The sequence below is a fragment of the Scylla paramamosain genome, chromosome 28, assembly GCF_035594125.1.
Source record: "Scylla paramamosain isolate STU-SP2022 chromosome 28, ASM3559412v1, whole genome shotgun sequence".
NCBI lineage: Eukaryota > Metazoa > Arthropoda > Malacostraca > Decapoda > Portunidae > Scylla > Scylla paramamosain.
Window position 1 is genome coordinate 5,800,665 of NC_087178.1, and position 14,336 is coordinate 5,815,000.

Here is a 14,336-nt window from a genome sequence, read left to right on the forward strand (position 1 = left end):
CACACACACACACACACACACACACACACACACACCACACACACACACACACACACACACACACAGACAGAGACGCGCATTCAACACATCAAGCCAGTCTAGCCAAACCCACAACAACCTGAGCCCAAAGCCACCGCCAGACACTCCCTCATGGCAGTCAGCGCCGAGCAACACCACGCGAAACCCGAGGCCGCTCAAAGGGGAAACAAAAACAAGATGTGATCGTGAACAAAAACATTATACACCGCCGCTGACTCTCGCTGGCAACTCCAAGACGCTGTGTGTAAAAATGTAACTGCGATGTGATTTTTTTTCCCTGCGGAGTCCTGGGTTAGCCATGATCGCCTCCCGCGGCGCCTCCCGAGAGACAGAGAGGGAGAGCGAGGGTGGCTGAGTCATGAGGGTAGCGCTCCGTGTTTTTCTATTGTTTTTTTGCTCTCTTTCCCTCGTAATGACAGTGATGAATTCGCAGCCGGCATCTCCCTCGGGTCATGGTACTGCGTGACCCGCCGTGACGCGCTGGGTGACGCCAAGACACAGGAAGACTCAAGAAGAGGAGGAGGGGGAAAGGGAGGAGGAGGATTAGGAAAGATGAGTTGAGAGGCTGGGAGAGGAACGATACAGGGAGGGAGAGGGAGGGAGAGAGCATAGCCTGTCTGTGAGAGAAGCGTTAGTCTTGTCTGGAGTGAGGGTGAGACGCGCCCCTGGGTGGGAGGCGCGCCAGCTGTCACGCCGTATCGCGGGTCAAAGGCTGCGATGGGAGGGCACGGCGGGGCGGGGTGCTGCGACCCTCGACGGGGACTGGAGAAGGCGGTGCTCGTTCCTAATAGTTTCCTGATGCTGGCGGTGATCCTTCGTCAGCACCACCAGTCCCCGTCAGGATAATTCACAAAGGAGTCCAACACTAATTCCTACTCCACGTGAAGGGCGCCTCTGTAGGATAAAGGATTTGTTGGGACGGACGGCGCCACTCCTCCAATCCTGCCGTTGTGTTCTGTGTAATCCTACGATCAATCCGAAGCTCATGGGTGATTATTATTATTATCATTATTATTATTATTATTATTATTATTATTATTATTATTATTATTATTATTATTGCCGTTGTTGCTGTTGTTGTGGTGGTGGTGGTGACTCAGAAGACGAACTAGTGTGTGTGTGTGTGTGTGTGTGTGTGTGAAAATATCCTCGAATTAGCAAGTCGGTAAATGCATCCACACGCAATTAACTACTTAAAAAATGCTAGTAATAATAAATCTTCATAATCGTCAAACATAACACACGACATTTATCTATTTTTTCCCCTTGCTGTGATAGTTCTCTCTCTCTCTCTCTCTCTCTCTCTCTCTCTCTCTCTCTCTCTCTCTCTGCTTGAGTCACAACAGCACAATACATACATCTTTGGGGGGACAGCCACACTTCACGTCCTCTCCACCAGTATAATGCCAAACAGAGCATACCCCCCCCCATCACTACTGCGCCCCCACATCACTGCTGCGTCCCCCCATCACCGCTGCATCCCCTCTTCACCAGCACACCATCAGGCACAACACCCAGGCAGGCCCATCCATTAACCCGTCTCTTGGCCCCGCCCTCACACACCTGCACCCATTGTCTTAGCCAGGTGACCGATAGTTAGCGCATCTCCTTTATCATTGAGACGTTTTTTCGCTCTTATATGTTCCTCGTGTTAGTTCTCGCCTACCCGGAGGTGCTAAATTGTTCGTTACGAGCAGTTTGGGATTGAATTGCATGCTGGGTGTGTTGTACCGTGTTGTATCTGCCACACGTGTTTCTTGCTCCGTGCTTGAGATATAAAGGAGTGTAAAGGAAGGATGAACAGTAGCAGACTTGTGTTTAGGTGTGTATGTGTAAAGGACATGAGTGAAATACAATGGAGTGTAAAGGAAGGATGAGCAGTAGCAGACGTGTATAGGTTTGTGTGTAAAGGACATGAGGGAAATACAATGGAGTGTAAAGGAAGGACGAACAGTAGCAGGGTTATGCTTAGGAGCGTGTGTAAGGGACATGAGAAATGCAAAGGAAAATAAAGGACATGAGAGAAATGCAAAGGAAAATAAAGGAAGAACAGACAGTAACAGGGATGATGGCTTATCCCAGGGTGTGCTGTGATGACCTGCATTGCGTAATCTAAAGAAAGGGAAGGAATTTGTTCTCAGAGTGGTAGATGAATGGAACAGACTCAGTAATCAGGTTGTTAGTACTGAGTCATTAGTGAATTTTAACCCTTTTACTGATATTTTGCACACCTTTTCTTAATCACTGACCACTTTGGGACATTCTTCTCGTTCTATAGGAATCTACAAAACATTATACTGGTTAAAAACTGTAAAATCCATTCTTTTTTTTTATCATCTCTCTCTGGACGTGCTTATCAAGATTTCATACACTGCTTTATTGGTGTTTATCACAGTGAAAGGGTTAGATTAGACAAGTTTATAGACGAGGATGACAAGTGGAAATAGATTCATAAGGGGACTGCCGCGTGTAGGCCCGACGACTTCTTGCAGCTTCCAATATTTTATGTTCTCGTGGTATTGTGGGAGAATGGGAAGGTGTAGATGTAGAGCAGAGCGTGGTGGTGCTGAGGAGTGACGGGAAGGTGATGTGTAGTGAGAGTGCGGCACGGCATCGTATGGTAAGGTAATGATTACGTAAATTATGCAACTTTTATTTGACTTTTGAACTCATCTGTAGTAGTAGTAGTAGTAGTAGTAGTAGTGGATGTAGTAGTAACAGAAGTAGTGATAGTAGAAGTAGTGATAGTAGAAGTAATGATAGTAGTGGTAGTAGTAAAATAGTAATAATAATAATAATAATAATAATAATAATAATAATAATAATAATAATAATAATAATAACAACAGCAATACCACTACACATGCACACAATCCTGACAACTTCCTGATAATCACAAACTCACCACACGCTGCCTCAAACTTCACAAACACACAACAAAAAATAAATGAAAATCCCTTCAGTTTAATCCAGAAAGTATGAGTCACGTTTCCAGCAACACTCAGCTTTCCAACTTCCAGCGAAACATTCCAGACTAAACTTTTTTCATCCCATTAAACGTTTCTGAAATTAAACTGCTCTGTGCTTTGTAAATATATTCCTGCTTTTATCTATCTATTTATTTATTTTTCTTTTTTTTTCCTTGTTAGCAGCAATGTTTTTTTTCCCTCCTAATTTTCATACCCATGCCTGATTTCCTTCATGGGTAAATGGAAATGGCATGGATTTTTATATCAAGCCCCACAATCTACCCCAGCCACTCTTGCTTCTGAGGAGTCGTGCTCTCAAACACTCCCTTCTCTCACCGGGACAACTTTCAAAGGCCACAGAGACGATTAGCCAGATTCTCGTGGATTTTCTCTCCACTAACGACATAGAATCTTTGTTTAAACCTTATTTTATGCATGATTAGCCGCGCTCTTATGATTATTTTCCTATTACTGATGTAGATTTTTTTTTTAACCCTTTCACTGCGACACGAAACAATTAGCAGCACCAGAAGCAGTGCGTGAAGTCTTTATAAGCATCTACAAGAAAGTCAGAGATGAAAAAGGAATACATTTTGCAATTTCTTCCCAGTTCAAAGACTTGATGTGGCGGCACAGCAAGTACAGATGTCTCAGAGTGATTGGCAATTAAGTGAAGGTGTACCAGGTGGCAGTCGGAGAGTTAAATTATCACTGGAAACATGAACGCATCCTTGAAAGCTCCAGTAACTTCAATCAGAGGCTATTTGAAGTTGCCGAGAGAAGACGCAGTAAAGTTTAACTATACGTGGGTTTAGTTATTCCGAGCGGCGGCAGGTAGTGAGCCACAGGTACCCACGCACAGCACAGGTAATCGCGAGTTACGTAAAAATTAGTTCTCAAAATAAAGCGGTGGGTGAATAAATTAGACTCATTAATCAGGTTGTTAGCGCTGAGTCATTAGGGAGGTTTGAAAGATCAGATAAATTTATGGATGGAGATGATAGGTGGAAATAGGAAGGCATATTTCACACAGGATTGCGGCGCCGTAACTTTAATTAGTCATTTCATACAGGGACTGCCAAGTGTAGGCCTGATGGCTTCTTGCAACTTCTCTTTCCATAATTTCTTATGTTCTAATGCCCGGGCTGATATGACACTAACTTTCTTCCTTTACCAATAAATAATCTTAACCATTTCACTGCTATGGCATCTCAGGGTTCCTTAAATACTCCGGTGCAAGCTTTGATTATGATTTCTAAAAGATGACACAAACCTTTTTCCCTCTAACGACAAGCAGTCTTAATCATCTGCTATTTAACCTCAAGCTTTGTCAAATACTAGAGTGTAAATTTTGGTTATGGTTCAAGAGACGCAACAAGCAGCAGAAGGAATGATCGAGCCTCTCTAACCTTTAAGTGTTTGTAGTCTTAATCGTATCGTGTTATTTCATTTCAAGTGATAAGAGTTGTGTTGTCATTAGCAGTCAAGCGGTTAATCTCCCGAGTGCTCACAACAGACGCCCATATTCCTTAACACTTTGGTCTCCAGTAAGGACTATTCTAAAAAGTCGCTGAGATGGGTAACTAGTATTGTTATGATAGTTTTTTTTTCTATAGCTGACGCAGAATCCTTTTTAAATTAGCACTGAACTCATGAAAACTTACCTGAAAGTCTCAATAGCGTGCATTAGAGCCTGTTTAAAGTACCTGAGAATAATTAGCCGTGTTTTCAGGAATGTTTTTCTTGTTGGTGATGTAGATTCCTTGATAAACTATCGCTAAAATCATGAAAACGCCCTTAAAAGCCTGTTAAAAACCTGTTAAAAGTGAAAATCAGACACAAAAACTTATAGCAACGAACACAAGACTATAAGAAAGAAAGGGAAGCTGCAAGAATTCATTAGGCGTACACGTGGTAGTCTCTGTAATGAGGAGAACATAACGATGAGGGAACAGTTCTTTACTTCCTCACCAAGCTGATGATGGTGACTGGAGGTGTTCCCATAACCAGGGAAACATAACTTAGATTAATAGGATGATGGAAGGGAAAGATTTGGTGAAGGGATGACGTGAGACAAACTTGGCAATGATTGAAGATAAACGGTGAAATAGAAAGTAGATTAATGGAAGGAAAGGAAGATTTGGTGAAGGGAAGATCAAAGAGAAACTAGATGGAAACATAAGATAGAGGATAGGAAAGGAGAATAAGCAAAATAGAAACACAAATAAAGGGATAACAAAAAAAAAAAAAATCAAAGTATATTTTACTGAACAACGGAAACATGTTTATTAAGAAGAGAGAGAACAGAAAGATTAAAAAGACAATTTGAAAGAAATGAATGGATAAACTAAGGTATCATAAAAATAACTAGAACAACTTGGACAATTGAGAAAAAAATAGGAAAAATAAGAAATTCAGAAAGAAAATGAGATGATGGATGGAAAAGTTGCATGCTTCTCACTTTGCAATCTTTTCAATACAATACACTTCAAGAAATGGTTTGGGATAACCTTAGAGCATTATCTTTTCTTAATGACATCCTCCTCTTCTCCTTTCTTTTTTTTATTGTTGTTGTCATCGTTGTTGTTGTTGTTGTTGTTGTTGTTGTTGTCGTTGTTGTTGTCGTTGTTGTTGTCGTTGTTCTTGTCGTTGTTGTTGTTGTTGTCGTTGTTGTTGTTGTTGTTGTTGTTGTTACAGTTGCTGTTGTTCTTCTTTTAATTTTTCTTCTCCTTCTGTTGTTGTTGTTGTTGTTGTTGTTGTTGTTGTTGTTTTTCTTCTTTTCCTTATTTCCCCTTCTTCATTTAACAACTGTATAAAACTGTACCAGGATCTTGAAGAGTGTTTTCATGATTCTGGCAATAGTGTTAGACAAGCACTCTGCATTATCAGCATCAGTGGTGAGAATATTAACAAGATCCTGAAAAATAGTGTCTGTGGCCTTTGGAAATTCTTCTTTTGAGAGCACAAGACGTTTCAGAATTCGAGGCTGAGACACTGCTGACATTAGCCCTTTCACTGCCAATCACTCTTTCTCATAATCAACTACAACTTTCAAAAGACTTACATTTTCGTACTACTGTCTCCAAAATACGTGCTTTCGTAGCTTGGCAAAAGGTGAAATTATTATTCATATTCTCTTTCCTTGATGTCTATCTAAATAATTCATTATAGTGAAAGTCATACCAGAAAAAAGGGTTAAAAGGGGTAATTGGGTAGTTACGGTAGTTAGGCCTTTTTTTACTTATAGTCCTGTCTCTAATCATTATAATTCGTCTAGGGTTAGTCAGATGATGGGACAAAAAAAACGTTGAATTCAGTATCTAGCGAATGGTTTAACGACCACTTCAGCAGTTGGGACCTTTTTATCTACGATCACTGCCTTGGAGTATTTAGATGATGAAAGGAACATTAGGTTTTATCATCTAACAAAGGATTTATGGAGCGATTCAATAGTTGAAAGCGCCCATGGTTACTTAGATAATAGGAAAAAACATCTAATTCGTCATTTAACAAAGGGATTTAGGAGTAAGGCAGTAGTTGAGTCTTTCTAGTTAGTGTAGTTTTATTCCGGCTCATTATAAATCGTCTAAGTTCAGTTACATGGTGAAAAAAAAGCATCTTCATTATTTAGCAGAAGCTTTAACAAATAATTCAATAGTTACGATCTTTTGGCATGTGTAGTTTTAGTTCGTATCACTGCAAATCATCAAGGGTTATTTAGATGGCTGACAAAAAGCGTCATATTCATTATTCAGCAAAAGATTTAAGGAATAACTTTCTAGTGTGTGTAATTTAAATTCTCATCAATGCAGTTCGTCGAGGGTTAGTTAGAATACGAAAGGAACGTCACATTAATTATCTAAAGGGTTAAAGGGTATGAAGTCCTTAATGGTTGTGTTTACAGGAGCGCGAGGATGTGAGGTGGTGGTGGCCGTGCTGGATGTCACGCGCCTCGCCTCGTCTCATTTCACGAGGTAATGTTAAGGCAAGGATGACGAGGGAGTGAGGTGATGAGGTGGTGAGGTGTGTGGTGTTTCCTTTTGATATGTATACGTCACCCTCCACCACACACACACACACACTTCCCTCCCTTCCTAGCCCCTTACAGAGTGTCTGGGAGGAAGGAGCGGATTTCCGGATAAAAAGGAAGGCTAAACTACAAGGCGAGGCATCATAAGTCGTTGCGTTGCAGTTGGCAATACAATATCATGACAAACGATTTTCCTGCACGCTACGGTGGGCTTGGTGGTGACAGAAAGCAAAATGTGTGATTCTACAAGGCACTCTGCATGATTCGTTGTGTGTTACGTAGGTGTAGATGCTTGTCTCGTGCGGTCCTTAACTCTTTCAGTACCTCTACATCGGGTTGGAATTCAGAAACATAAGAAAACAAGGGAAACTACAAGAAGCCATCGGATCTACACGCGGTAGTGCATAAAAGATACTTACCTATTTCTACCTGTCATCCCACCCATGAATTTGTCTGATCTTTTAAAGCTCACTAATGGCTAACCACTAACAACCTGATTACTGAGTCTATTCCATTCACCCACGCTCAGTGACAGCCAGTTTCTAGCTATTGATTTCTTACTTTACCGACCCCGAACTGGTTATTTCTTGCCTTATCCTGATTACTGACCCTGGTTTACGTACATTTCTGATGCCATTACAAAACTGTATTAGATATATGATATTTGACGTAATGAACACGTTGAAAATCATCTACCTATACTCACCTACTCTTATCGTTTCCCCGCTCTTTTCTCATTAACAACAGGTTATTTTAACAAACCTGCAAACTATCTGGTGCTGAAAGAATTAGGGAAGGTCTGGGAGAGGCGACTTGAATTAGGAATATTACAACGAACGTCACATTGGAAAGCCGAGGGAAGTGACGGACAGGATGTGTTGTACTGGTGGTGGTGGTGGTGGTAGTAGTGGTATTACGTCACGGCACGCGAGGAGGATGTGTGTATGTGTATGTGTGTGTGTGTGTGTGTGTGTGTGTGTATGTGTGTTTCCAAGAAGGGATGTATTATTTTTTCTCTTTGTTCGTGACATGGATCCCTCGCAGACGCGGTGTGTGTGTGTGTGTGTGTGTGTGTGTTTGGGCAGTGATCCTTGCGTGGAGACAACAGCAACAACAACAACAACAACAACAACAACAACAACAACAAGGACCGGTGGAGACAATAACACCACACTCTGACCATACTTACACCACCACTACCACCACCACCACCACCAACAACAACAACAACAACAAGGAGCTGGCGGAAACAATCACAGCCAGGCAGTAACCACACAGTTCCCACATCTCGCAGCCACAACAGGAAGGAGACCAGCAAGGGAATGGTGTGAGTGGCGTGACTGCACCGAATACACGCCAGTTGTTTATTTGTTAAGGACTCGGCCAAACATTTACTATCGGGTGATCGGGTGTTATGGGGGGCGCCATTACTCAGCGGGCGGAGCACACCACCACCGGCGCCACCACTGCCGGCAGCCACGCGGGGCGGTCAGCAGGGCCTCCACCTCACCGCCCCTCGCCATACCTCCCGCCACACCACGCCCTCCCTCGCCTCTCTTGCCGCCACGCATTCATTGGACATTTGAAGATAAGAGTAACAGGAAGCAATTGTTTTCTTTCTTTCCTTCGTCAAGATCTCAAGTTATACATTTATACACGCCCCGCCTCGCCCCCCCCACTGAAGATTTGAAGATAAAGAGTGAGAGGAAGCAATGTTGAGTGAGGAAGTAGGTTTTTTTTCTTCACTAAACTGCAATGATGAATAAGGACTATGCACAGGTTACACACACACACACACACACACACACTCTGCCTCTCCTCTCCGCCACGCACCCGCTGAAGATCCGATTGGGAAATAAGAACAAGGGGATTTTTTTATTTACTTATTTATTTTTTGTCAAACTTCAGTGAACAAGGAGACGTGTTTTTATTACTGTTGTTGATTTTTTATATTTTGCGTGGTTTTAGTAACTTGTGCAAGGTGTGTTTTATAATAGTATGGAAATTGTGAAAGATGAAAGTAAAAGACGAATACACTAATACGTTGAAATAATAATAATAATAATAATAATAATAATAATAATAATAATAATAATAATAATGATTAATGGTGATTTGAAATGAGAGAACAATAAAAAAATCATGAGACAAATAAATAACTACGATAATTACAATAATACGATAATTATGTAGGTGTCTGGCTCACCAAAACATAGGCGATGGTGAGATGACTTGAAGAGAACGAAACAAACACAACATGAAATAATGGCGGTGTGAAATGAGACAAAACGACACAAACACGAGACGAACTGACTCAAGCGTTCAGCGAGACATCTGTGAGAAGCAACAAACAAAAAAACAAAAGAAAAAAAAAAACACATAAATGAGAAGCGACACGAAATAGGAAAACAAGAAAAAATACAACACGAACAAAGTATAAAGGCTTAAGCGAGAAAAAGAAACAACAACAACAACAACAACAACAACAACAACAACAACAACAACAACAAAAATTACTAATATGAAATAATTATAAAAAATACAAGACGAACAGACAAAAGCGATGAGGGGGACAAGACAGAAGGGACAGGGAGGGTGAGGAGGGGGGAGAAAGATCGGCTTGGCTTGGCTGTGAGTTGTGGGCAGTCGCTGGTAGAGGCCGCCACTCGCCAGGCAGTCATATAGTCACTGTTAATCACGGAACAACAGCATATAAGACTTCTGTGAACCGGCAGACACCACGCCCCGCCCCACGCCTTACCACTGCCGGGAGGAGGGTGATGGAGAGTGGTTGGTGTTGGCAGCCTTGGTGAAAGAGAGAGAGAGAGAGGGAGGGAGAGAGAGGGAGAGGGGCACTGGGAGCGAGAGTGGAAAGAATGAAGGGAGTCGTGGGGGGTGGATGTGGTGGGTTTGTGGAATGAAGATAGTGTGTGTGTGTGTGTGTGTGTGTGTGTGTGTGTGTGTGTGTGTGTGTGTGTGTGTGTGTGCTCTATACTCACGCATTTTCTCCTCTACGTGCTTACAATCACATTCGCTTCGTCTACAATATATTTCTCTCCTCTCTACTCATTTCCCTCTCCTCTACATTCATGTCTTCAAGTGTTGTCATCTTTCGCATATTTTTCTTCTATTTTTTGTTGGGTTACATCGGCGCTGTCCAGACCAGACCAGTGCCAGGAGAGGAAATAGCTCAACGTTTGACATAATCTTGTAGTTTGCTGGTAATTATAGTATGGGCTGGAAATGGTTGAAGCAAATAGCAACACTTCAGGAATTTTGTAAAAGAAACTAAAGAAATATGATTACTACTACTACTACTACTACTGCTACTACTACTACTACAGCACATCTAATGACATAGGTTTAGAAATATATTACTGCCCTTTCTAATCGGCTGCAAATAGAACATAACACCCAGTACTTCATATTAGCAAATCCTGAATAATTTTACAGAGAACATACATGACGGGAGATCCTGTGAGATTAGGACCACTCGACCACTCTGTCCTGTCTGTGGCGCCATGTTGCACTGGTGTCTGTATGAAAGTTAAGGAGACGCCATAAGAGTCAGTCACCAAACCGCCTCTCCATGAAGTGTTTCTACTATAAAAGTGTCCATGTTGATGTTGGAGATAATGCAACATCACTCGGCCGTCTTCTCTTACGACTTGCTCCATGCTCCGGTGTCTGTCACGCTCCACACTCCCCAGATAGTTCAGCCTTGCAATGTTCCTTGAAGTGCTCCATGAGACAACAAAGCCACGACCAGCCTGTCCTTAACAAGCATCGTGAGCAATGTATTAGGAGGCTACAAACCCCCTCTCTGCCATCTTGTCGCCGCGTCCTTCTGGCTGTGCCTTTTTCTAGTGTTGTGTTGTGTGTTGGTCTGTGTTGCCGTGTTGCTGTGAGCGCCGTCTCCCTCACGAGGTGCCGGCGCCTCCTGCTGACTCACCGCCGAGACTCTTGAGCCGCAGGGCGACACGTGGGTCCTGTGGAGTCCTCGTTACCAGTCTGGCTCCAAGTGTTGCTGCGGCGTGACTCAACGCTGCCGCCGCTGACGAAGGCCCGCCGCTGCAGGCATGACGGCAACCATTGTGTGGCGTGTGGCGCTTGAGGGATTTACATTCTTGCCGCTACAGCAGGACAGTATTTGCTGCTGCGGCGTCCTCCTTATGGCCCTGAAGCAGCAGTGCCGTGGCAGCGTGCAGGGAGTTCCTGCAGGTGGCGCTGTAGCACCCAAGGGTTACTTGTCTTGTTGCCGGCACGGCTTCCTTCCCTTCATTACGACCACACTGTTTACATTTCCAGTAAACATGTTCCTTGAGTGTTACGGTGACGCCAAGGCCTGACTTGAGGAGGAGGTGCCGTGCCGGGGGCGCAGCCCCTAAGCTTACAAAATGACGTACGAAGCTTGTGATCGCCATCACATCTTCGCCCAAGGGAGGGGGGCGGGGGCGTCGCGAGGGTTGGGGTTGGCGGGCACAGCTGCGGGAAGGGGTTGGGGTAGGTATTCCTAAATTTGCCTCTTCCCCTGCCCCCCGGCGCGGCTCAACAAGATGGCCGGAAGGCTGATGAGTGAGGGGAGAGGGGAGGGGGAGGGGCGGAGGCCTCCTCTCCCAGGTAACAAAACGAGACTGTGTCCGGGAGCGTGGCCAGACACGGGGCGTCACGGCCGCCAGATGCAGGGCGGCGTGCGCCTGGGTGGAGGCGCGGGACGGTGGAGGGAGAGGGCACCGCGGTGGGGTGGGTGCCGGTGGGTGGTGTGAGGTGTTGGCACACCTGGCACTATCCGGCGGGCAAATGGCGGGCGTCGGGCGACCAATGGCAGCGGCGAGGCGGCTTGGCCACACCCAAAGGTTGGGCAGCACCAATGAGCGGCCCAGGTGGCGCGGTGCCCTGGGCGGCGGGGCGCGGACCTAACACCTGCTAGTCGCCCTGGCACTGCGTGAGGGCCCGCCGGAACCTGCACTCGTGGCGCCGGCATGGCACACACCGTCCACCGCGCCCTCGCACCGCCCACCTGCTAGTAAGTATTGCCCCAGGCGCCCCACGCCAGGTCAAGGCCGCTTGGGTCGTGGTCCTCCTGAGGAAAGGTCACGTCGCAACAAGACAGTTGCCCCTCCGTCCCCAGCGCCGCGCCGCCACTCGGCACCTCTGGGCCGTGATGCGCTGGGCGGCCTGGACGACGCCCACGCCCAAGCTGGCCTTGGCTGAGTGTGCACGTGGAGTGAGGAGTAATGAAGGGCATGGGAGGGTCGGGTGGTACCATGACCCTTCCTGCGGCACGCTCCTGGCGCCCGGCACTCACTGAGCATCTCTCCTGCAGGTTCGAGGGTCAGCGGCTCCCCGCGCCAACATGCGGGCTTCCTGAGGGGCTCCTTCCGCGCCTCGCTAGCAGGAAGGAGCTGACACAAAGCCGCGAGCAGCAGCCTGAGAGCACACGGCAGTGAGTGTGCCCGAGGGAGCAGCTGTTCCGCAGGACACATGAGAGCTGAGTCATCGGCGCGTCGGTCCGTCATGTGAGCTGCTATGGGGCCCATCCGAGCCTTCAGTCGACCCTCACTCGCTGCTGGGGAGTTCGTCGCTTCGGCCACCCCCTACAGCCACACACCGGGCTTCTCTGCCTCACGCCGCCCTTGCTCCGCGCACGCCAGCACGTCCCTGGGGCCGCAACACACCGTCCTGCCTCACCCCCATCTGTACAGCTCGGTGTGCGCGGCGGGCCCCCTGCACGCCGGCCTGGTGTCCTCCCCAGCGGCGCCGCAACCATGTCTCTTCCACTTTGGGAAGCTCTTGCCACCAGGAGCGGCGCCGCCAGACACCCACTTGGCCGCGCCAGCACACCAGGACACGAGAAGCGCCAGCCAGCGAGCGACGGGACACGCCCTGGGACACGAGAGGCAGAGGAAGGATATCTATGAACACGGATGGAAAAATGGTAGTGAATGTGAGTGGAAAAATAAGGATGAGCGAAAATTAAAGAAAAAGAGTAGTGAAAACATATGGAAAAAGCACAAGCAGGAAAGTAAGTGGAAGCAACATAACGGTTCACACAAGCGCAGTGCGAAGAAATCAGAATACAAATGGGAAAAGTTCGGCGACGCGCAGCTGTGGACGAGAGGCGAGGACGACAACAAGCGGAAGAACAAGAAGGAAAAACTGAAGTGGAACAAAGCCCACCGCGAGCAGCATGACTCCGGCACGGAGAGGCGGAGAGCCAAGTGGAGTAAGGACAAGCCCGCGCGGCAAGCCGTCGCCGCCCCCGCCAGCAGGGCCGAGGAGCCGTGCACGTCACGCATCACTTGCGCCTTCCCCTTCTCAGATGACGACGACGATGATGACTACGGCCACGAGGGAAAAGGCAACAAGGAAGGCAATGCAGAGTCGTGGCCGATCTCAGACATCGTGGAGACTGAGGACGAGGAGGCAGAGAGCCAGGCAGGGCACGCACGGGACGCAGCGGCTGCCGAGGCCTCTCAGTGTGCCCCTTCTGGCCTCGCGGACGCTGCCGTAGGCGAGGCAGAGTCTGCGGGCGTGCTGCACCAACCCCTGCCGTCTGCTGTAGACGACGTGAAGGCAATCATAACGCAGAATGGATCAGAGGGCGAGGGCGCCTGCAGTGACCCGCGGAACGCCCTGGAGTGGCAGGACTCTCCCCCACCAGGAGAACAGTGTGACCTACTCAAGGAATCCGATGTGGATGATGAAAATAACTCCGAGGAACAGATGGAACATGATGACGAGCGCAAGAGGAGACCAGGGGAGGAGGACTACCCGAGGGACAGCGTCCGCGCCACGCAGCGCCTCCGTCCCCGCAGCTACAGGTGAGTCACGCGCCGCCTGGCACGGCAGCCATTCCTCTCATTTAGACACCTTACTACGCACTCAGAAAATGTCATACATAAATATTTTTTGTCCGCGCCGCGCCTTGACTCACATGACGAGAATCTGGAGCCATGCGGCGGCGTGGGCGTGGAGGAGGGAGGGGAGTGACGAGGAGGCCTGGGGGGGGGCAACAACTCAGTGCTACACATTTCCTCAGACAACTCAGTGAGGTGCATGGGGGTTGTGGGGGTTGCGGGGGTTGTGGGGGTTGGGGTCAAGAGGAGGTTGAGTCACAATGGAGTAGCGGCGGCGTGGCGGTGCGGGCAGCGGGCGGGGGCGATGGTGGGGCTGCTTTGTCACACGCGCCTGACTCGCCCCGGCATGTTTGGTGAGGCCGCTACAAGCTCTCGGCGACATGACGCCCTCACGTGGCTGCGAAGTGCCTGCGGGAGGCGGGGGAGGCAGCGGTGTGG

General features: G+C 47.2%; 1 protein-coding gene across 2 annotated transcripts in view; it reads left to right on the forward strand.

The window, feature by feature from the left end:
- The first annotated feature begins 690 nt into the window (after nucleotides 1-690).
- LOC135114792 (uncharacterized) overlaps nucleotides 691-14,336 on the forward strand; it is a 34,495-nt gene continuing 20,849 nt past the window's right edge. The window contains exons 1-2 of one of the 2 annotated variants that reach the window (XM_064030873.1): nucleotides 691-1,028; nucleotides 12,365-13,862. In XM_064030873.1, coding sequence (XP_063886943.1) covers nucleotides 12,568-13,862 — 1,295 coding nt within the window. In that variant the 5' untranslated portion in view covers nucleotides 691-1,028; nucleotides 12,365-12,567. Of the gene's footprint in view, nucleotides 1,029-9,317; nucleotides 12,065-12,364; nucleotides 13,863-14,336 lie in introns of those variants that run through there. The other variant, XM_064030872.1, reaches the window with a different exon arrangement.